The sequence below is a fragment of the Fusarium musae genome, chromosome 5, assembly GCF_019915245.1.
Source record: "Fusarium musae strain F31 chromosome 5, whole genome shotgun sequence".
Lineage (NCBI taxonomy): Eukaryota > Fungi > Ascomycota > Sordariomycetes > Hypocreales > Nectriaceae > Fusarium > Fusarium musae.
Window position 1 is genome coordinate 2,141,497 of NC_058391.1, and position 23,009 is coordinate 2,164,505.

The following is a 23,009-nucleotide window of genomic DNA, read 5'->3' on the forward strand; positions in this document are numbered from 1 at the left end:
GATTTATTCTATGCTGCCAAGCATAAATAACATGGCAATATGTTCGACCAATTCGGCAATAAACTTGAAGTAAGTACGGAGAGCCCAAGCTTCTAACTCTTTGTTTTCTAACACTTCCGAGACAGCCTCCCCTCAAATCCTCCGACTTGATACCTTCAGCACAGTCAAGCCGGTGGTCCAATCAGTTGGACGACTGGTGAAGCATACAGCTCACCCTCCGGTTGTGCTTGTTTGGAGCTCCCTGATTCCGCGTTGAGAGCGTTTGATCTGGTCTCAATAAAATTATGTCGAGCATCAATTAAACGCCATTGGTGCTTTACCTTTACCAGGGTCACCCTGTCAAGTCCCATCTGGTGCCATCTCGGAACACATCCTAATCCCAGTCAAGTCCATCCAACAATTGCATGCTCCGACTTGGGTGTGCAGCCAGAGATGCAGGACCGTGCCACTACTGGGCTTGAGAACGGAAATACCTATCTATGCATCGAGCCAGCTCTACATCCAACTTCCCAGTCTATGCGTTTTACAGTCATCAATGACAACGGTGCAGCCCTTCGTCTGTGGCTTAATCTCGGCAAATTGTTTATGGATCACGTCCGGCAAGATCTTGCCCGGATCACAACGTTCACTAGCACAATCGAAGGATGTATGTTGGTTACGTCAATGTAATCGCTAAGGACAATCTCTCTGCTCTATGTCCTCGCCGTTTAAATTTCAAATTCTCAGCGATGCTGTCAAGATATATCGAGTCGTCTGGGGCTTCTACAATTTTCTCAGCCCGAACCACCTAGAGATTGATTCTCCTCTTAGCCCTGGAGAGGCCATCGTTGCCCTATGGCCATGTACGTGTGACCGGTAGCTCACAACGGTCATCTATGTACCATGCGGCGGGTATCTTGGTGTGAACACCACACAATTTTCGGGCGAGTTGCGTACCCCATGTAACGCTTCCTTCCCCTCACACCCTTCCTCACAGATCAATCTTTCTACTGTACGGAGTAGGGGTTGTTGATTGACGAACAATCTCTTCGAATTCCAGGTTCTACCACCTTTCGAGGATAGTCTACTGCATTGTTTGTCATGGCTTACAATGCCTTGTCGTGCTTGGCTATACCTTTTTTGAGATGATATGTATTAGTTCACCACGCGCTCAGGCAGGTCAACACAAAGCCGTTTCATGTGGATCAATTCAGATGCCATCTTTCTCAGATGTCAACCCCACAAACGACAGCTGGCTCGTGATATCTTGCAAGCTCTTCAAGTGGGCAGTGTACGAGAGATGCATTTGATCCAATACCGGCCAGCACCGCGCACCAAGTTGCCTGAAAGTGCCGTACAATGGATGTAATGCCGAAGCCGAAGAATAGAAAGAAAAGAAGCTGGAACTTGATACCCGTTTCCGTGCAAGGGCACCCAGGACCTTGGAGTGAGACGAGACGCCTGATTGACTTCCGGAACATTAGCGTTCATCAGAGCGGAGATGTCGCCAAACTTGTCCCATTTTGCCCTACAGGGGGGCCAGGGTTTTGTTCGTTCGTCCATCCGTCACAACATATGGATGGGCCCAGCCACAATGCAACAGCCGTGACAATGATGTCATTGTTGCTATCCAAGATCCTTCCACGTTAGTCAACCCACGAGGCTGAAACCGTTATCGAAGCCTCTAAGGAGCAAGACATGGAGTAGTAATGGCAAGGGACTTGGGAGAATACTACTGTGCTCACTGTACTGGCGCATTCATTACAGAACAGGTTAGAGTTGTCAACGTGGCACCCTCTTTCGCCAGTCAGACTGGGACGCTAGGTATCATCTTTCGAGTCCACCTACTGATGGATGCCCCCGCATGATGATTGAGGGAACTTGAGCATCGCGAATAGCAAGCTCTTTAGAGGCGTTGACGTCATCGGAAAGTTTTGCTGGCCCCTCCACTAAACAATTCAATTTTATACTACTCGGTCGAAACATTCGAACAAGCTTCAGACTCCTCCCTCATGGTCGTCCCGTTGTTCCCCGGTCCAACATCTTCAGCAATCAATTGGTGGAAGTTTACCGACACCTATGAGAAATCAGATGGAAAACAGTACTGCCTATCAACATCCATATGATCAGGGTCCTGATTATCAGAACTGCATATAGCCGCGAATACTGCATCCATACCTGCGGCATGATTATTACATATCTTGAGCTTTGTCACACGAATGTGTGAAGGGAACGGAGTAATCAATAACGATTTCTGCTGGTTTGCTAGGGTGAGCTTCCACCGGTAACGCCCAATTTGGGAACGAGCCCTACCTTAATCCACCTGTTATGCAGCACCCTGTTTCCGTATACTGGGGTCGAATGTGACCCTGTGGTCAGCCTCCAGCATCGGCAAACCCCTACTTTGAATACTAACCGCAACTTTATTCGCTTTGCTCTGTGGGATCGGAGCCAGATCTTGACAATTCGGTTTTCAGGGGTGGGTGCATGCCAGGAGACCCAACTGTTCAAGATACTATCCTGACTGGGGCTTCTTGAACACTGGTTTCACGTATCAAACGATGGCTTCTTGGAGCGCGGTTCGGGGCATGTCGACGATTCATTGGAATCCTTTCACATTCCGAGACGAGCTGGTGCTCCCTCAGCTGCGATCTCGAAAATTGATGGTCTCGATGGCTCCGTCAACTGAGTATGCCTATCATCGAGCGGCTGGTGCCGTACACTACACTGCAGTCAAGCCACCACACCCCTCTCCCTTGCTGAGGGTCACAGTACTGGGTACTTTCAAGCATGTTCAATCTCATCACCGGCAGTTCGAGATTATCATCAACACATTGTCATCTTGCCGCTCTCGGTTACCAGCTCGTGTTGTAAGCGAGTGTTATCTTTGGGACCTCAAATTCAACTGGCGAGAAAACTTCGTTTTCTTTTTTCCAAGGATGATGAATCAGGGTCCTCTTCCAGAAGCCTTCGGTACCACAGGGCTTAAAAGTTTGACTGGAACTGCCATACCTAACGGGGACACGATCAGGTTGATCACTACATCATCGCACGTCCTACCCATGCGCATCTGCCCTCCTTGAACGGTTTTTGGGGGGATTCCTGCCCCCCTTCTCCACGCTTTCTGTACCTGAATTGGTCTCTTTCGTAGTGACCGCAAAGGCTTGATGGTGAAGGGGGCTGATCGTTGCTTGGGCAGTACGTCCGCTCCGGCAATCTCAATGGCGCGTTGCTGGTGAGAGACAGGCCAAGATGCCCAAAATAAGAAACCCATTTACTCCCTATTTTTGGAAATGCTATTTTCATCCCAACAGCGACGATCTCGGTTGGATATGCACATGGGTATTTGAACTCCAGGGGTTTTTGGGGATGGTGGTGGTGGTGGTGGTGGTGGTGGTGAGTTTGGTGATAGTTGCATGCAAATGTCGACAATGTTGACGCGTCCTTTATCGACTCATGATCACCGCCATTCTGCTGTCAAGGGGAACGATTTGCGCTGAAGAACTGAATCGTGACATGCCATTTACTGGGTTATGACTCGTGTGGTTTTGCTATCATGTCCCTCAACATTACAGCTACAAGCCGTCTCATGGCTGCGCTGGTTATCCACATTGTTTGGGTCACAACGGGTTGCATTCCAGGCCAAGGCCAGAATGTTCCTCATCTTCTGGACAGCGTTTATGTAGAATAGTGGCTTTGAAGGCAAGAGTAAGTAAAGCAGAATATGGGTAGATATGTGTGGCTCTATACATCGTAAGGTCTACATTTTCCCTCAATCGCTGACCAAACAGAGTGAACAGTTCACGTCGAATAAATAACAGAAGAACATAAAATAGGTGCTTGTAGGACTTCTCCATACCCGGGTAGATATTCCGGGCAAATAAAATAAAACAGACCATAAACTCTAGTCTAGTCAATCGGTTGTGATATCTGGAGATTTTAGACTAAGCGATATAGGGTAGGCAGACATCCACCATCACGGATACATGTGTTGAATAGGCAGGAATCATGCGTATCAAATGTGCCACAACTGAAGCGCTACATTTGTGCAGGGCTCGTCGAGCCGGAGGATGCTCCATGTTGAGATCAGTCCCATTTAGCTTACGGTTGAGAAAAGACTAAGCCGGTGAACTATCTTATAAATCAGTTATAATACGGCAATTAAGTCAAGGTTGGGGTTATTTCATGACACTACTCGGCGATGGTATGATAACGCTGAGTATTATGGTTACTATTTTTAATCAAGGTATCCTATATCAATGGAGACTTTGATGAACTGTAGGTATACGGTTACTCAAGAAGTGTGACCAGACAGCCCATGCAATTTCAGATCTTACATGCACATGACTGGAACACTAGTATAGCCTGGATTCCGGAAGCAGATGTAAATAATCAAGTTGAATATACCCCTGTTGAGCAACATGGACAGAGCCAGCAGATAAGATGATGTTCTCCCTATCTTAAGTGCAAAGTCAACACGGATAGGGATGTTCATACAAGAGTCTTGTTAGATGAAAGGGAAAGGCCTGACAGTATTAAGATGGAGGACTATTTAAAATAGCCTCGAAGATGATTGCCTCTATGGGCATCATCAGTTTGTCCTTGCTGTCTAGATAGGCGGTAAACATATCAGGTAGCAAGGCAAATGTATAGGCGAACCTGACTAACAAAGTCTGGATGAAGGCGATGCGTAAACATGATACGCCCGGTTCTTACGGTTACCGGCGACAGTCCAGACTCTGACTGAAACCATATAAACAGGTAGGAAGGTGTCTTGTGTTAGACTTTTTTATTTTATATAAGAAGCCATGCCCCTTTGTTTATTTTGTACTCCGTGATCTTTACAGACAGAATGACGCAAAACCATCTATTCCTCATCACTGTCATCCTCCTCCTCGGCGTTCTCCAGCCACTCCACCAATACACGACACTTTTCTTTCAGCAATGTCATAGCCTCACCTTCAACGGTACGCTCATTACCCCACCAACTCAGAATACCCTCCTCCTCAAGGATATCGAGCGCATATAGCTGCTGTAGCATTGCGGCGAGGAGAGTGCCAACACGGGACTGCTCGGGTCCTTGGGAGCGCGTGAGTGCCTTCTGGAGCGCAATGATGAACTCGACTTGCTCGGCCTCATTATCATCATCGCCACCAATTCCGACCTCATTGATGAACTTTGCTGCACCCTTGCGAGCCCTTAACGCTTGTTCAGCGGCCTTGCTGGGTTCGAGATTGCCGTGCTCAGGGGTCATGAGGTCGACTGCGTGACGGGCAAATGCAGTGGCCACAGCTCGGCGCATCATAGCGTCCGAGGCATCGTTGGAGAGACGCAAGCCCATGAACTCAAGCTTAGCCGAATCGAAATCACCGGACTCGGCACGAAGAGCGTCGACCAGACCGTGTACGGCCTCGCTGTGGAATGAGAGTTTGTCGCCAGCATCATCGGAGGCGAAGGACGTGCGGCGGGAAGGGTCGGTGGTGTCGACGTGCAGCGAATTCTCATCCGGAATATCTTCAGAGATTTCCGAAGACAGTGTCGACACCGATGAGGTGGAGATATTGAACTGGGAAAGGTTGTACATGAGACTCTTCTGAAGTTGGCAGGGGTCTCTCTCGTCAACCTCATCATCCTCAGGGTCCTTGAATGCTGCGGCGTTGGTACCAGATCCAAGCAACTCGGTATCCGGCGTCAAGGGATTGCCCTTAGAATCGACGCATGAAATGACAGTATCTTTAGGGGGACTAATGCTCTTGCCAATGGTGGCACCAAAGGAGATGAGACTGCCTTCTGCTATAGTTGAGTTCTCTCCAATAGTGACCGAATCTGCCACGATAGATCGGTATATCCTTGCGTCGTCCCCGACTGTGGTGTCATCCCAGATGTAACAGTCCTTCAGAATGACATTCTTACCAATCTTGCAGTCTCGCCCAATTATGCAATTGGAGATTCTACTTTCCGGGCCAATGTAGCTGTTGCGTCCGATGACCGAGTTCTGGACTTGGGAAGTATTCGCGTAGAATGCACCGTGCTCGACCACAACCCCTGGTCTGTGACGCTGGTAAGCCTGTTTGGGAACAATATTGCACTCTGGAATGAAGGGATAAGTCCATCGGCCTAGAATGTCGCGGCTGATGGCATCGTACTGCTGTAAATTGCTTGCTCGGGCGGCGTAACCCTCCTCGCAAATCTCTGTATAGATCATCTTGCCGTTCAGCTCCCAGTCCTTGAGCACGCCGTGAAGGAAGTTTCTCCTGGGAAGCTCGTAGTCGAAACTTTCTGACCAAAGCGCAAGTACCTCGGGTGTACAAATGTCGATCTGAGCATCGATGAGGTCGGATCGAATCTCGAATTCGGTGGATAGCTCATCCACGACAGCTGGATCTAATGACATGTATCGATCGCTTGCTAAGGGGCTCATCTCATCGTAGTGAAGACATCGTTGAGTCTTTGTGTCGACCACAAAAATGGGCGTGATTCCGTTCGTCTTTGTTCGGTGATCATCCTCTCCACCACTGCGCAACACCATTGTCATGATATTGGCTGCGCTGTCTTGCCTCCGTTTTCGGTGCGCCGCCAGAGCACCATCAAGCATTATGTTGGACACGAGGTCGCCATGCACGAGGATAAAATCGCCATCGACAAGAGATCTCTTGTCCATATCTCGTAGGACATCGCCGGCTGATCGGGCATCGGAGACTCGGACAAATTGTAGAACGGAAAAGGGAGACGTGCGCGCGGCTGCTGACCACCGAGATCGGCTGATGTAGTCTTCGACTTGGTCGGTATGAGCACCACAGTAGATGTAGACTTCGTTGACACCGTTCATGGCTAGAAATTCAAGGGTATACTCGATGAGGGGGGTGTTTGCGAGAGGGAGAAGACACTGCGAATAAGCCCATTAGTACGAATACACGGCCGAGGCGAGCAGGAGGACATACTCTTGGCTTCTCGGTGGTGAAGGGCTTGAATCTGTCTTGAAAGGAGTCGGCAAGGACCTGAAGAATACGCTGTGAGCTTGCGCCGGTCTCGAAGAATAAGATACCCCGCCATGTCACTTACAACCGCCTGGAGAACATCCTCGCTTTTGCTCTCGGCTCCTGTTTTTGAGGACTTTTTGCCCTTGCCACTATTGCCCTTGTGCGACATGGTTACTTGTCGGGGTTAGAGCGTTGCGTCCGAGATGTTTGGGCGAATATTGTGAAGTTTAAGTTGAAGCGCACGCGAACCGTGGGGTTAGGTCAAATTTCCAGTGACTCAATCAACAGAACCTACCTCCCCACCTCACCTCGGTGTAGGGGCTCTCACCTCGGTGAATTAGTCAAACTGCTCTGCTGAGTAATCACACAAACCCTCCAACTCCCCAAAGAACTAATCGCCCGTTGATCTGGTGGAAATAATATTACCCGACGCCGAACGATGGGTTCTGATAGACTTCGTGGACATTCCAGACTTCACTTTGCTACACATACCAGGCATAACACTTCAGCTCGCTATATCTGGAGCTTTGACTGTAACACGCGGACCACTCAAATTCCGAAAACACCCAACACTTACATATTTGTGACCTCCACAAGGTATCTCAGTAGTTGTGTTTCCGCCTTGTTTGTTTCTCCGCAAGCCTAGACGCCCGAGCGTCTAAGTTTCGCTTAACAAGGAGCTATTGCCTTTGGAGGAGGGGGTTTGACTTTTGACAGACAGCTGACACTCGAACTGGCTCGATAATGGCGTCTCTCAATGAGGCCCGTTTAAGCACGAGCCTGGCGGAATATGAACGACAGGCACATGCTCAGGAACAGGCAGTACTCATCGGGTGAGAAGACTTGGTGTCGCTTCGGTTCCGGGAGGCTGTAGCGCCCGATCGGGGACTAAACTAGAGAGGCAACATTTATCTATGCGGCTTCGCCGGCGGTCCGACAACTTTCGGGTCGTTTGGTTTCCTTTTTAGCATCTTCCATCTTGAGCAGGGGAAACAACATGCTAAAATTAGAGGGTGGATAGGGCTTCTGGCAGCTGGAATTGTCCAAGCATCAACTGTAGAGTTGTCCCTTGGTGGATCCGGTTCCTCGACGAACGAGGGAAATATCCGAGACAATGAGAGACACAACTTGAAATATAGTCAAAGCGATGGTCTCAGACGACCTACCATGCAACGAAACCTTGCCGGCTGGGAGATGACCGTGGATAGTGTGGCTGTCAAATGTTGTTTGCGTTCAATACGTTCACGAAGGCATCCGCAACTGTCTTTTTTATATATCTTGGGTCCTAGGCATGTCTCGGTCGTAGAATTTGATGCAGATGTCTCTCAATTTAGACAGTCGCAAGTCAATTAGGTCAGGTTTGTGGTGGTAATCCAGCTTTGTAGATGCCCTCGACCTACCTAACCCTGAGAGGTAGTGCGTGGGTGTGATGATCTTGCGAAATGTGCTTCAAAACGCTGCCCTAGTGTTATTCATAAGTACAAACTGTACAGAGTACCTAGATGATGGTTATCGACCAAGGCCAGGCCAACAAAAGTCTTCCATCTGAGGGTTTTCAGTGATAAAAGCTACAAAGGTAAGGCAAACCTCAGGAATTCAGGGTCCTCTCCCCCTGTCATTAAACAACCCCGCAAATAGGCCCTAATAATTCAAAAGAACTAATAAAAGAATGATTTCTGAGAGTACAAGCGCTGGACCCTCCCTTCATCTTTGCCCTTTTAAGGAATTCTCAGCCGTGCACTGTGTTAGGTCGCCAGATTAGTTTGAGGCAGGTGATAGATTGCGATCTCCATATCTGCGGTTCGTGTACAGTGTGCCCGCATCCGCTCGTACAGTTGCAATGAAGGTAGCTACCCGCTTCGTTCTCGCCCTCGTTCTTTGCCAACGGCCACGGTCTCGACCGATCATGGACCTCTCGCTTGTTTCTATCTTGACCTCCACATTTGAACAAACTATTGCTTCCCGACAGAGCATCTTGGGGGTTCAAGAGTCTATCTTGACGTTCAATAAGATGCGGCAGTCGCTTCTTCAGCACCCACACTCTACCCGACGACCACAAAGCACGCGAACCGTACAGTAAAGGACAGTGCTTGATATCCTATAACAGGAATAGACGCGAAAAATAACAGGCTAAAAAGAAACATTATCATATCCTGGTCTAGCATTGCTAGATCGAGTTCCGGCTTCCACTTTCGATGTTACTCAATATTGCTTGGACTCTATTCAGCTTCGCTGATCTCCCTTATTGCAGCTAAATCCGTACCACAGCATGCGAGGAAAGATGACCATTCCGGGCAAGGACAACACTAAGACCTGATATGCTGCGGCCAGTACTCAAGCATTGGCTGAGACTGAGGGTGTCGTCTCAGTTCTTGGCTGACTTTCTATGACTCTGGTTCGACGATAACCGAAACGTCTACAGCAAGTGGTCATTAGCGGACTGGTTCCTCACTCTCATAAGCTATTCTCTCGGAACGTTTCCCTCATGTCTTTTCAGCTTTCTTCCAAGGCAACGGCTAGGCTGTTGATTGAGCATGGTGTTGCAATGTACGGGGTAAGGTTCTCAGGTTTTCTCAGTATTTTATCCCTAGCGCTGTGTCGATGCCCCGATCTTGCTGCATCATGATTCTCTTCCAGATCTTCTCACAAAGCGTCAGCGCCCAACACTGGGTCCTCAGTCAACGCAAACTACAGGGTCTAATGGTGTAAGAAAACCTGACCGGCCCTTACATCGAATCTGTATGGAAACACCAGTCATGGTTTCATACACCTCGAGGGCAACACAGTCTCAAGACATACCCTTAATTATTCATCCCCGACAACTGGGAGTCTCACTACTGTTTAGTTAAGAACGTTGGCGTTTGGCTTGACCAGGGAACCGCCGAGCTTAGCTAACAACGACATGCCTCTATCTGGAGCCTAGAAATAGGCAGTCGCATTATCAATACCACTCAAACTACGATTATAGCCATCTGATGTCATCAATGTTGCTGTATCGAAGAGAACTATGGTTGTGGCTACATGATTTAGACAGTAGCCAGATTTCCAGGCTGCTGGGTCTCCAATCCCGAGTCATGAGCTACAACCACGACAGGTATCTTCCGTTGATCGAGTGAGAGAAATTCCCAGCATTCCACAGCATGCTACAAATGCAGTCAGGAACGTGGCCCCAGTACTCAACACTAGGAACACTTTACGACGGCTTTCTCATCTAGTTAAAGTCTGAGTTGATTGGTCACGTTGGAAGTTTAAGCTGACACAATAGCGCAAGCACCTGGACACAAAGCTGGCCAGGCGTCTATTGCTACATCAAGGAAAGCATTCTTTATCTCTGCTGTCGGCTGCCCAAGTCTTGAATAACACCACCTGCATCCGCCTCCCTACATGGCGCAACACTGCATGGCTTTACAAATGGAACCAAGACACGGGACAGCTCCAACAGCCTTCCTGACATAACCAAGCCAGGAGTGACGGAAACAATGGGGCTAAAGGAAGAGGAACACAAATCTGACGGACCCGTCATTCTTGCAGCGAATGTCTCGTCGTGACCGGCTTCGTGTTTGTAGTGAATATCCTGTTTTCCGTGCGCACGGCGCGAGAACGATCAACATGGCGTCGAAGCCAGGACTGTAGCAGAATGGATATCTCAACAGCTGTGTGGTTTTTTCTCTCTCGCTTCTTCACCAGCTAGCGATCTTCCAAACGAAGCTTAGGTCACATAGTGGCCACGGTGCGCCATGATCACCTCCACACAGTCGAATTTGGGGACGATCTCCAGTACAACCGGGCAGCCAACCAAGGGTCATGGAGTGCTGTGAAGGACCAAAAAGCTTTGGATGGACACAAGGGGACCCCCCACAGGGACGGCCGCCAGACTTGTTCGCGCAATAGCGCTTCATTCCCACCGCGATCTTGGTTGAGGCTAAACCAACCTTGGCCGGAAAAGCCCACTCTGGCTCAAGCTTTTCTTTTTCGCCTTGCTCAGAGCATCAGCAGCGACATCAGCATCAGCACCAGTACCAGCAAAAGCACAGATCCCCCTGCCCCAGCCCAAGTGGGAAGTGCCATCTGCTCTCGGAAGAGAGCGTGTTGAGCAAGGTGCGCTAGGTACTGAGTATCTGGTAATATCCACATAACCGGGCCAGGAGGTAAGTCACTACGACCCCCCGCCAAAGCCAAGCCACTCGAGTTCAGAGACAAAAGCAGGCTATTCCGTTCCACCCACGCCTGTGCCCACTCCCGCTCACACGGCCTCCCAACTTTGTCTGTCTTGAGATACAACTCAGGCCTGGTCCCCGTTTCCCGTTCCTCATTCCCTCCCCATTTTCAGCCCCTTGGTCTTGCAATTGCGACAGCCCTCATCTATCGCATCGTCGCCCTCGATTCGATCTCCCTGCGAAGGCCCTTTTAATTCATTCTGGAGCACTCTAGCCAGCAAAGCTTTGGAGCCCCTGGACCTGCTGGCGACGACTGAACATCAACGCGTCCAGTTCTAGAGTCTGCAACTAGCCCTTACGCCATTCGTTATCATCTCTGCTCGGCGCATCGAAAACCATTCATCATCTGTTCAAAAGAACCAGAACTGTTCTTTTTTGACTTATTGTTTGTTACCTAAGGTTCGACAACGATCAACGGCGACTCGGCCCGGTTAAACGCCTCTTCCATCCGTTATCCGTCGAATCGACTCTTGAACAATCCGTATTGTTCTGATAGCAAACGGGCGGCGAAATCATCTCGAAGCAAAACATAGAGTAGCAAAGGCACTCCTGATATAAACACATAATATGTCTGGTGACGGAACCTCAACCCCCGGGGTTGGTGGCAGCAATGCCAGCGAGTTTGTAAGTCGACAAGACGACAGTGGCTGATTACATCACAACTGACACCTCTGATAGGTTCGCAAGCTTTATCGGTATGGCCACTTGTAGCTGCCTGTGCATGCAATGCTAACACTTTTCAAGGATGCTCGAAGATCCAGCGCATCAGGACGTTGCAAGATGGGGAAAAGACGGCGATACGTTCGTCGTTGTTGAGGTAGGCTTGAGCTGAAATCGACTATAACCATCAAACGCTAATAGGCCTAGAACGAAAAATTCACACGTTCAATCTTGCCTAAGCACTTCAAGCACAGCAACATGGCTAGTTTTGTCCGACAATTGAACAAGTACGATTTCCATAAAGTGCGACAAACAAATGACAGTGGATCTGCGGCCAATGGTGCCAATGTGAGTTTACCTGACCGTTGGATGCTAAAGCCAATAATGACCAAAAAGCTAGACTCTCGAGTTCAAGCATCCCAATTTCAGGGTGGGCAGCAAGGACGATCTCGATAACATTCGTCGAAAGGCCCCGGCACCAAGGAGGACACAAGCCACAGAGGACTTCACAACTAGCCATCACATCAGCGTCATGACTGAACAACTGACAGCTACCCAGCAGCAAGTTCAACAGCTTCAGGAGCTCTTCACTGAAGTGTCTCAGACCAACCGACTTCTTGTGAATGAGGTTCTGACTTTGCAAAAAATGCTCAATGCGCAAAAGCAATCACAGCACGAAATGCTTAATTACCTCTCACCTTCAAACAACCGCCATCAACAGAGCATGCACCTCAATGTCGGGACATCTCCTCTGGATGGTAGTGACGATTCGGCACCAGAACTGCGAAGGGCTCGTGAGCTTCTGTCCAGCGTGACACCTGATCAAATTGCCGACCGAGAGCTGGAACGTCTTCAGGGCGTATATGGATCTCCGGCAGACTCCGCAGTTGTCATCCCACAAGCCTCAATGCCTATGATGCATGATCCAATGAACGACATCAACCGCTATCCCGTGTACCCGGTGGGTCAAACCGTCGGCATCGATCCTTTCCACTCAGATCACATCCACAAAATCCCTTATGCGATGCCGAATGAGTCCAGCGCCAATGCCATGCAGGAGGTGCCTGCTCCCCAGCCTATCAACATCCAAACACACGCAAACTCTAACTCGTCGACCAACTCGGCCCTCACTTGGGCATCACGAAAACCCAGGATTTTCCTTGTTGAAGATGATCCGACTTGTGCTAAGATTGGTATCAAGTTTCTCAAGTCGATGGGCTGTGAAGTCGAGCATGCTGTATGTGATTTCCCCAATAACCCTATTGGGCCACCTGACTGACCATCGATTAGCAAAACGGAGCAGACGCATATAGCCGTATCACTAGTGTTGCCCGTGATCATTTCGACATGATCTTCATGGACATCATAATGCCCAAGCTGGATGGTGTCTCGACAACCATGTATATTCGGCAAGACTGCCCTGCCATTCCCATTGTTGCTATGACGTCGAATATCCGATCTGACGAGGTCCACTGCTATTTTGAACACGGTAAGTGCTAGCTGAAGCAGGAGAGTTGCGAACGAACATGGGAACTAATTTTGCATCACTAGGTATGAATGGAGTTCTGGCCAAGCCATTTACCAAGAGTGGAATGCAGAAGATTGTCGAAAATCACTTGAGCTACCTTCTTAAGGGTTATGACCCTTCGACTCAACAAGAATCAGGCTCAGGTTATGTAGTTGGTGGCGCAGGTTACATGAACCCGCCGAGCAACTTGAACACTCCCGGCGGAACGAATTTCAAGTTTGAGACAACGCCCACGCCGCCAGCGACTGGTGCCACCTGGTCCCCGGGACAGATGCCGCAGCAGTCTCCCATGACGGCAGGGATGGATCAAGGCTACGGCATGGTAAATGGCGCAAACCAGTACGGCCTGACGCCCACCAGTGCGAGCCGAGCTAGTTTCCCAACAAGCATCTCACAAAGCAGCCAAGGGCGAATGGATGGCCAAAGCCCGCCAGAAAAGCGCCAGCGGACCTACGTTTGAGCCACTGTTATAGTGATATGTGCCTGATGTACGCGTGACGCTACATCATGAGGAGTATGGCGTTCGGAGCGAGACAGGATGGGCAATCTAAGACTGATGGCTTCTTGGTGTTGGCCGTCGTGGAAGAAGGATTTTGTTGTCGTATATTTCGTATTTATGATCGGGGAGATGCATTGAGCCCGGATACCTTGACGAACAAAGACATGTAGCAGAGATACAGCAGGCAGGCAGGTAGTTGTCCCTGGCGCGTTCGTGGATTTGTTTCGGGAGTGTTTGGAACGTCTGATGAACAAGTTTTGATACCTGCGATAATATCATTGTCATTTGGGCGCCGACCTGCCCACCATGCAACATTTCCGCTTTCTTGGTGGTCCCAAAGTGCTGAGTTGTTGAGATCCATTTCATGGACATGAGGAGGGCACTGTCCGTCTAGTGAAGCCTCGCACACCACCTAATTGGCTGGCCTCTTGATTCAGGCTGTATTCATATTCGACATTTGTTTCTGCTAGGGGGTTAAGTATGGATGTTTGAATAGTTGGTTTAATCCGTGGTTAATTGGGAGTATATGGGTAGTGTTGTGGATAGACCAGGCCGTATAGTAGAGTAGAGTAGAGTAGAGTAGGTGGACGGATGAATGGATGGAGAAGGACGGAAATGTCGGAAACGACAGACCAAAAGTGTTTCAAGCAGCAGAGAACAGATGACAGATATAAATACCCAAGCACGTCCTTATTACATACATACATACATACATACATACTACAACAAGTTAACGTTTGCAAGGTTCTGTAGGTGTGGCACAGGGAGGTGCAGATCGATTGAGTTCTGGACCGTTTCGAATGGTGGGGTTGGACTTTGGAGCGAGCGAGTTTTGGGCACACGAATTCCCTCGATGGGCTTCTATAGGGGCTTTGTTCAGAAGGGGGCTTTCTGCCTATAGCGCCATCATAATAACAATAACGTAGCATCCGTCAGCCGTTGCACCGCAGAGTTGGCTGCCGTTGAGCTCCCGTCTGGCTGTGCACTGAAATGCGGTATAGAGCCGGGTGTTTGTGTTGTACGATAGTGGATGTATCTGAATCTTGTGCAACCATTGACAGGTAAGGTAGGTAAGTAAAGCAAGCAGACCTATACTTGTGTTTGTGCTCGTGCCTGTGCTTGTGCCTGTGCTTGCGCTTGTGCTTGTGCTTGGAGGGAAATATTCCTCTTGCCTTTGAAAAGTACCTTAGGTACGGATAGAGTATCCAATTTCTATCCCCTGTCATCCAGACCCTGTTATACTTTGACATGGCATGGCTTTTGGAATAGTCGAGACTGCGCTGCTGCAGACTAGAAGCTCGAGACAAGACACTACCGAGGCCAGGACCAGTCTTGGCGCTAAATAACATGAGAGATGACGTCGGCATCGATATCATGTCATGTAATCGTCTGAGAGGGACTTGACCTTCTGTATCATATGGCCAATGCCTGTCTCTCGTCAATCGATCGATAGTTGCTGATCCGTCCGAGCGGGTCTAGCAACTACGTACATACTATGTTTATTGTGGCTCGGACTCCAAAGTAACCCTCCAAACAAAGCGCAATTGCTTACATGAGCGACCGTTGAACTTGTGGCGGCAAGGTAGAATGTTCGGAGTATGTGGTTACTGTATGTGCTGTAGTGCACTCGCTGAAGGGTGGTGAGCATGTCACCACAAGCTCCAGATTCGACTGCTTACCTTAGGTATTCCATCTACCGGACTCCGGATCTACTGTACCTAGGTAGTTAGAATGGCCACCACCAGTCTTGTAGCTTACTATTTACCTGTCAGTAAGAAACTGGCCCGTGGTGTTATCGAAAAGAACCTGATTGGGGTTGGCCAATGAATGGATAACTCGGGTCTATCCCTCGAGACCCGGCCAATGGGTGTGTTGATGCTAAACGAACGGGGCTGGAAGGGCACTGGCGCTGATGCGAATTCTTGGGCATGGCTATAGAGCCAGCCACGGACAGACGAGGTGCTTCGATCCATCTAGACTCCGAAAGACTCTGTAGCTTGATGCATGAGCATGAGCAGGGGGGACATTAAAGTCTTACTTATTCAATCTTGCTCTGATTAACCCTACTTAACGCCATGCCATGATATAGATGCATATATACAACTCAGTGTCCCTCCTCGTTGTTGATCGTCATCGCCCCTGGTATTACAATCCGTTCATTACCTATTTATCAAGCAGCCAAAAACGGCAAAATTTTTCAAACTGTCTTTGCCCCATATCATTTCTCAATCCGTCTTTAACAGCTCTATCTTCTTTGCTTTTTCTCCACCTGCTGAGTCGAGAACGAGCAGAACTTGTCCTTGATCGCAACAACCTCGTACGTACCCTCCTGGCTCGCCTTGACCACCTTGCTGTGTTCATACGATACATCATGCCTTGTTTCGAGGACAACACTGCGTTGGCCCTTCTTGGCGTTGGAGCTGCGTGTGTAGGTGAACTCGAAGGGCGGCGTGCCCCAGAACTCAAATAGAATATCCACTTCGTTGCCTTCGTGTATGTCTACGCGGGATTGTTTACCACGGCTGATCTGAACACTCGGCAGCGGGTGGATAGTCTTGGGGATGTTTACCGCAGCACGACACTCGCTGGCCTTGTCCGAGATGCTAGTGATGACGAAATCACCAGGCTTCTCCGCAATACGGCGGAAGTTGGTCGTTGTCGACTTAGCATTCCACCGGCCGTTGAAGTCGTATGAGATGTCGAACGGAGGTGTGCCAGATAGAGTATATGCAATACGCTCGCCAACGCAATAGTCGCGTCGAGCATCGAGAGGATAGATGGATGGAGCCTCGTAGAGGTGGATTTGCACTGAGGGCCCGCCAATCTCGTACTTGCGCTGGCAGCCTCGAGCGTCTCTAACAGTACGAATGCGTACCTGCTGGGCTCCAAGACGGAGATGCTGACGAGGGATCCTGATGCCATACGTGTTTGAGTCGATCGACGGAATTCGATACGTCTCGGCGGGCGAGCCAGCTTGATGCTTGATCTCAACCTCGACATAAAAGGGAGCAACTCCCGTAAGCTTGATCGGGATCTTGTCCTCGTGCTCCTGCTCTTCCATGCAATACTTAAACGACTGACCTGGCTTTGTAAACCCGGCAGCAGGTTTGGCATTGACGCGCTGCGTAACAGTAAGAGGACTGAAGTTCTTATCGCTATTGTAGAGATTATCGGCAAGAGCAGAGAACTTGTAGGTGTAGTCGCCAGCCTTGGTCGTATCCATAGAAATGGCTGCCTTGGCGAGGGCGGCGTCGAAATCCTTTCGCGTGAATGCCTTTGCGCCTTGGAATGACTTGTGGGTAACCTCATATTCGACATGATAAGGGGGTGATCCTGTAACTAGTCAGCGAGACTCTCGGGTCAAATGCTGCCGACTGCTTACCTTTGAGATTGACTTCGAAGCCGTCAATGTCTCCTTCACAGATGTCTTGCTTGACCAAGGTGTTGCCGTCTGAAGTGATACTGGGAGACTCCACAATCGAGATCTCTGGCCTAGGGAACCAGCCCACCTCGAATTGGGATGCTGTTGGCACGACAGATCCAGGGCACTGGCTATCTCGCACATCCACCAATTCGTAGACACCCTGTGACTTGACAAGCAGGTTGTCGTTGGCGTTGTTGGCGCGCTTGGTCAACACTTCGCCATTACCGTTGAGGTTCCTGTAGCTGATCTCGAACGGAGGTTCTCCCTCAAGGCGGAGGGGCAGTCGTAGGTGAGTATCTTCTACCGCCATGATCTTCTGCTTATGTTCGACAAATCCAAAGGCGGCTCTTGGTTGCTGGCGTCGTACAGCAATCTTGACTTGGTCCTGAAGGAAAGTTTTACAACCTCGCTTATCCTGGACACTGCTCAACGCAAGAATATACTCTCCTCCCTTACGGAGGGTGTTGGTCTTGATCCTGAAGCTATTCTCTTGAACACCGGTGACTCGCTCAGACTTGCGTTTACCATCATGAACAATCTCCCATTCCAGATTGAAGGGAGCTTCACCGTAAAGGAGGACATCGAGTTCAACTTCCGAGTCAAGACAAGCATTGATAACACCGGTGGTACTTGCGATTTTGGCCGAGGCAGCAGGCTTCACAACCTGTTCCAGGACCTTGTCCTCGCCGGTGAGAGGCAGATTGTCATAAACAGCATCATCAATGGACTTGAAGATGTATTTGTGGTGACCTGCCATCTTGGGCACCAATTCCAGCTGAGATCGCAGACCAGAGACACGGTGGGATTGCTTCTCAATATGCCCGTCACTGGTAACGATGTCGTACCGAACAACAAATGGCGGTGTTCCGACGAGATCCAGGTCCACCCGCAGTCCAATGGAGTTACCTGCACATTTGTCGGGGATCTCCTCTGATCGAATTGAGAGCGACGGCTCCAATGGATTCAGGAGAAGGCATGAAGACGGCTCTTTAACTTCGCCCTTGCAAGATCCGCTTGATACGGTCTTTAGAGTGTAGAGACCCGGCTCCGACACGAATGGCTTATCCAGTGCGTTCTTGGCGTTGTAGTTTCCAATTGAGACCTGGTCTCCATGCTCACCACTGTTGGTGAGTGAGTTGATGGGTGAGAACTCCCACGTGACCTCGTGGGATGTATCGTCTTTCGAACCGGTCAGAGAGAAGTCTACAGGAAGTCTGACGGAACGGCCCTTGGCAACCTTGAAGGGATTACGCAAGTCGCAACCATTCATACTCGCTCTAGGTCGCTCTTTGACTTTGAAGCCGTATTTGAGACCCTTTGAACGGGCCTTTTCATCCTCTTCCAAGTCGGCGTATTTGACAATATTGTCGAAGGCATCGCGCACCTCATCGATCGAGTACTCCCACTCTCCAGCAGAAGTCATAGACTCGTTAAGACCAACAGTCACCTTGGAAGGCCGCACCCAAGATATATCATCCTGGCTCTCCAGAACAAGACTGGAAGAAGCCGTCAGAAGAGGTGATGAGAATCCATCAGGCTGGAGACTCTGGAAGTGGAAGCTGTGATCTTTGCCATTGATCGTACGGCTGTACACAATCTTGAGAGGAGGAGTACCGTAGACGTCGAGGGAGAGATCAGAAAGCTCCTGGATACAGCGCTGAGGATCTGAAGACGCTCGAATTCTAGCTTGAGGACAAGGCACTACATATGTGTCCCTGGTGGCGCGCTGAACTTCTAGCTTGTACTCGTCCAAAACCCGTCCAAGTCGATAGACACCCGGCTTCTTAACCGGATAGTCCCACTGGAACCCGGACGTAGTCTGATCGGCGGTATGTTCTCGAATTTGCTTGGCTACCTTGTTGACCTCCCGGTTCGAAATCTTGATTGTTTCTTCCTTGTTCGTTTCGAGATCAATGCGAACCAATTCAATTTCAGCAGGGATCGTGGCATTAAAGTAGATAGGCAGAGATGCGACGTTCTTGGGCTTTGCGCCCAGGCAGAAGGGGGCTGCTTCCGGGTTGAGGATTGCAGAACCTTCAGGCAAGATGTTGATAATCTGTTTTCCCATGATGAGGGAATGGTTGTTGAGAATGGTCGAAACTTTGACATTATGCTCGGAAACTGATAATTCACGGTCGTAAAGAACTTTGAAAAAGCCGAGTAGCCACGAATGCAGTGGGATCTACATGTGGGTTAGTGTTGCTGTTCAGTATTGATTGTAATGATGGCCGAGAGCTTACAGGAATGTTAAACATGAGCATCCAATTGAATGCCATCTGTACCATGAAGATTCCGGTAACAACAGACTGGGAGAGCTCAAGCCAAGGTATCCTCAATTCTGGTACACCAAATAGGAAGACAAAGTCGATAAAGATCCATTTCAGGAAGAGGAGCCAGGAATAGTCGCCATCTTCAACCACCTGAAGCCAGTCGTAGAACTTCCAAGCCCACAACAGGACGTAGACGCCAAATGCATAAAGACGTTGTTGGGGAGCATCGAGAACGGTCAGAGGAATGACAGGTTGGCTGACAGCGCCCTGGGGCTGCGTCTTCTCGGGTGCAAGAGGGAGAGAAGGCGACCTCGCTGAAGAACCCCTCCCGTGTGACGGTGAGCCTGCTGAGCTAGGAGTCTGTGAATTGTTGTGTCGTCGAGCAGCGGTAGCTGGGGTAGCTGGGAACCCAGACCGCAGGCGGGGAGTCGATGTGCTCATGGCATTCGCATTACGGAGAAATAGACGCGCCTAAAGGAGAAACAAATAATTAGAAGAACCGAGTCGCAGCCTGTGGATGCCGGGGCGACTGGTTATTGCGCGTTGTGAAGTGCAAGATTGGAGGTTGGTTATCGCAGTTAATGTTTTGATGCTAAAAGTGAATGTACCTAGTTTTCACGGGTGGATGATGGAAATTCCTTTGGACTCCATGCGTCACGTCCACTCTGGCTGGACTGAGGTGGACGCGACTGGCCCCTGCAAATTGGAGCTACAGTGGATACAGTGGAGGCCACTTGGCGCCTAAGCTTCAGTACCTACCTAGGTACCTAGGTATTCTGTAGGTGGCTTTGCAAACGTTTTCGGACATTGATGATCAGATTGGATGTTGCCAGAGAGAAAGGTTGATAAACGATGGTTTACAAAGAGGCGTTTTCTTCTATTACGACAATCAACCGTCTTCCGCCGTTACTTGTATCCATGTATCGATATGTTCATGCATGATAAGTGATTGGCTGGTAGCTATGGTTTTGAGCTAACGATGCAGGTAAACTGAATGCTTATTGGCTACAACATGAAGCTGTCCTCTGCTGTCTTTATGCTCATTATCAACTTCAACTTCATCCTCATGCAGCATATAACAGCTTCTTTTTGAAGCGTGCGATGAAATAATAGCTCAACAGAGAAAAGTCTGCTAGCTCATAGGTATACACTTACCCGACGTCCGGGGACTTTCCTCTGTAGAGACAAGTTATCAATACTCTAATGTGCTTCATATGTAGACACAACACCCTCTCCGTTGCTAAGCACTGCATACCGTCATCAGAGTGCTTTAGAGGCGAATAGCTGCCAATGATGATAGCCTGAGCTTTTATTCTTTCACACACGCACAAGGTGAGGTCTACAAGTCCCCCCTTTCTTGTGTAAGGTACCTATTTGTAAGGGTTCCTTAGGTACTAAGGTATGGATTGGATTGGAAGTTTGCATGCACTGCTTTATTGTTCTGGCAGGTAGTTTAAATCATCCAGCGCACAAACATCAAAAAGACATCCAAGTCTCAACATAAAGCCTACATGTCAACCAAACTACCGCAAAATAACCAAATATCTCTCTTTCTTATTAGTTTCACTTGGGACGGGCAATCTTATCTTGATAATCTCAAGATCTTCCTCTCCTCCCCCTCCTTCTCCTTCGTCTGCATTCTCTCCTCCCTCACCGTCGATAAATGTTCCACCATGAAAAACAAGCTGCAAGCTAACGACAATTCTCAGGGCGAAAAGTCTCTTGAAGACACGCCCTTTGTGCGTCGTTCTACTCGTCTGGCTTCCAAGCCTCCTCAGCAAACCACTACAGAAGCCACAATGAGTGGTCCCAGGAGAAACCCGAAGCGCAAGGCCAGCGAGGCGACAAACGAGTTGAACCATCGCCTAGATTCTGAACAACTTCTTGATGAAGCCTTAGCTCCTCTGTCACTAAAGGATGTCGAAGAGTGGGAAGGGTGGGTAGAGCTTGAGTCAGAACCAGCCTTCTTCAACATCATTCTTCGAGACTTGGGAGTTTGCAATGTTAAAGCGCAGGAGATCTTCACCATTGACCAAGATTCACTCGCATTTCTACCGTAAGACTACATCAAGCAATTGCTTATATCACAGCATATACTAACATCTCTCAGACAGCCGGTATACGGGTTGATCTTTCTGTTTCAGTATCTACCTGGTCTCGAGGAGGAGAGCGAGGAACAAGATGCAACAGGTGTGTGGTTTGCGAATCAGGTAGGTCGCATAAAACCTTTGGAATATCGTTTCTGACCATGAAAAGACCACAAGCAATGCATGTGCGACTGTGGCCATGCTAAACATTGTTATGAACGCCGAAGGAATCGACCTTGGTGAAAAGCTCCGAGCCTTCAAGGAGTCTACCAGGGATCTCAATACTGCTCTGCGAGGTCATCAAATCAGCAAAAATAACTTCATACGCACGATACACAATTCTTTCACGCGCCGTATGGACCATCTCAGTGCTGATCTATGTCTGGAGAACGAAGCGTCAGACGCAAAAACCAGCACGAGCAAGAGGCGCACAGTAGGAAAGAAAGGGAAGAAGGCACCTCCACGAAAAAAGAAGTCCAATACAGAGTACGGATATCATTTTATTGCATATGTTCCCGCGGGTGGTTATGTGTGGGAGTTAGATGGGCTCCAGTATAAGCCTCGTAGGCTGGGTAAGCTCTCTGCAACTGTTCCATGCAAGTATTCTATGGGCTTGGCTAATTCTGTCCATCAGATCACGTTCCCGATACTGGTGATTGGACAAGTGTGGCAAGACCACAGATTCAAGGCCGAATGCTTCAATATGAAGAGAGTCAGCTCTCCTTCAACCTTCTAGCTCTGTGTCAGAGCCCGCTCACTGCCTACTCCCAAACTATTGCCCAGGCCGCTGCATCTCTCCGGTACCTACACGAGAACACCGAATCTCTTCCCGCATTCAAGGACCTCATCTCTGCCGAGGAAGCTCCCTTGGACATTGAAGACGACTCGCGACTGTCCGATTTTAACCTCACCAAAGCAGATATCATGAAGACACACGTTCTAGACACTCTACAGGAAAAGCTTAAGCGACCGAGTTTCGACACTCAGAGTGCTTACGAGCTTCACCAAGAGCTTGTGGTCGACGTCAAGGCTGCCATGGGCGAATACCGCTCAGAATTGATGGCTATCTCCGATAACGAGCAGCGAGTAAAAGGCCGAAAAAAGGACTACGGACCTGCCCTACACAAGTGGATGAAAAAGCTTGCCGAGAAGGGTGTTTTGGAAGAAGTAATCAAGGCGACATGATATGATTCAAAGTTGTATTGGAGTCACAAAGAGCTTAGAGTGCTTAGAACATACGTAGTACCTGAAGAGTCTGCTTACTCATGCTATTGAAACCAATTATATTGAAGCAATACTCTGCACACCTTTTCGCTGCATAAACCACCTGTATCGTGAACCATGATCTTCTCTAAGGAGATACTA

General features: G+C 49.1%; 4 protein-coding genes across 4 annotated transcripts; 2 read left to right on the forward strand and 2 right to left on the reverse strand.

Annotated features, from left to right (window-relative positions):
- Positions 1-4,846: 4,846 nt before the first annotated feature.
- J7337_007071 (uncharacterized protein) lies at positions 4,847-7,128 on the reverse strand (the record flags this gene model as incomplete). The annotated part of the gene is made up of 3 exons (XM_044824726.1): positions 4,847-6,865; positions 6,921-6,977; positions 7,042-7,128. The coding sequence occupies 3 exons, from the start codon at positions 7,126-7,128 to the stop codon at positions 4,847-4,849; spliced, it is 2,163 nt and encodes a 720-aa protein (XP_044680383.1).
- Positions 7,129-11,743: 4,615 nt separating this feature from the next.
- J7337_007072 (uncharacterized protein) lies at positions 11,744-13,824 on the forward strand (the record flags this gene model as incomplete). Its single annotated transcript, XM_044824727.1, has 7 exons — positions 11,744-11,800; positions 11,855-11,871; positions 11,921-11,993; positions 12,044-12,184; positions 12,237-13,073; positions 13,127-13,325; positions 13,388-13,824. The coding sequence occupies 7 exons, from the start codon at positions 11,744-11,746 to the stop codon at positions 13,822-13,824; spliced, it is 1,761 nt and encodes a 586-aa protein (XP_044680384.1).
- A 2,284-nt stretch (positions 13,825-16,108) lies between these two features.
- On the reverse strand, positions 16,109-19,998 carry J7337_007073 (uncharacterized protein; the record flags this gene model as incomplete). The annotated part of the gene is made up of 3 exons (XM_044824728.1): positions 16,109-17,196; positions 17,246-19,469; positions 19,528-19,998. The coding sequence occupies 3 exons, from the start codon at positions 19,996-19,998 to the stop codon at positions 16,109-16,111; spliced, it is 3,783 nt and encodes a 1,260-aa protein (XP_044680385.1).
- A 1,232-nt stretch (positions 19,999-21,230) lies between these two features.
- On the forward strand, positions 21,231-22,829 carry J7337_007074 (uncharacterized protein; the record flags this gene model as incomplete). The annotated part of the gene is made up of 4 exons (XM_044824729.1): positions 21,231-21,613; positions 21,668-21,767; positions 21,814-22,216; positions 22,279-22,829. The coding sequence occupies 4 exons, from the start codon at positions 21,231-21,233 to the stop codon at positions 22,827-22,829; spliced, it is 1,437 nt and encodes a 478-aa protein (XP_044680386.1).
- Between the last annotated feature and the right edge of the window lie 180 nt (positions 22,830-23,009).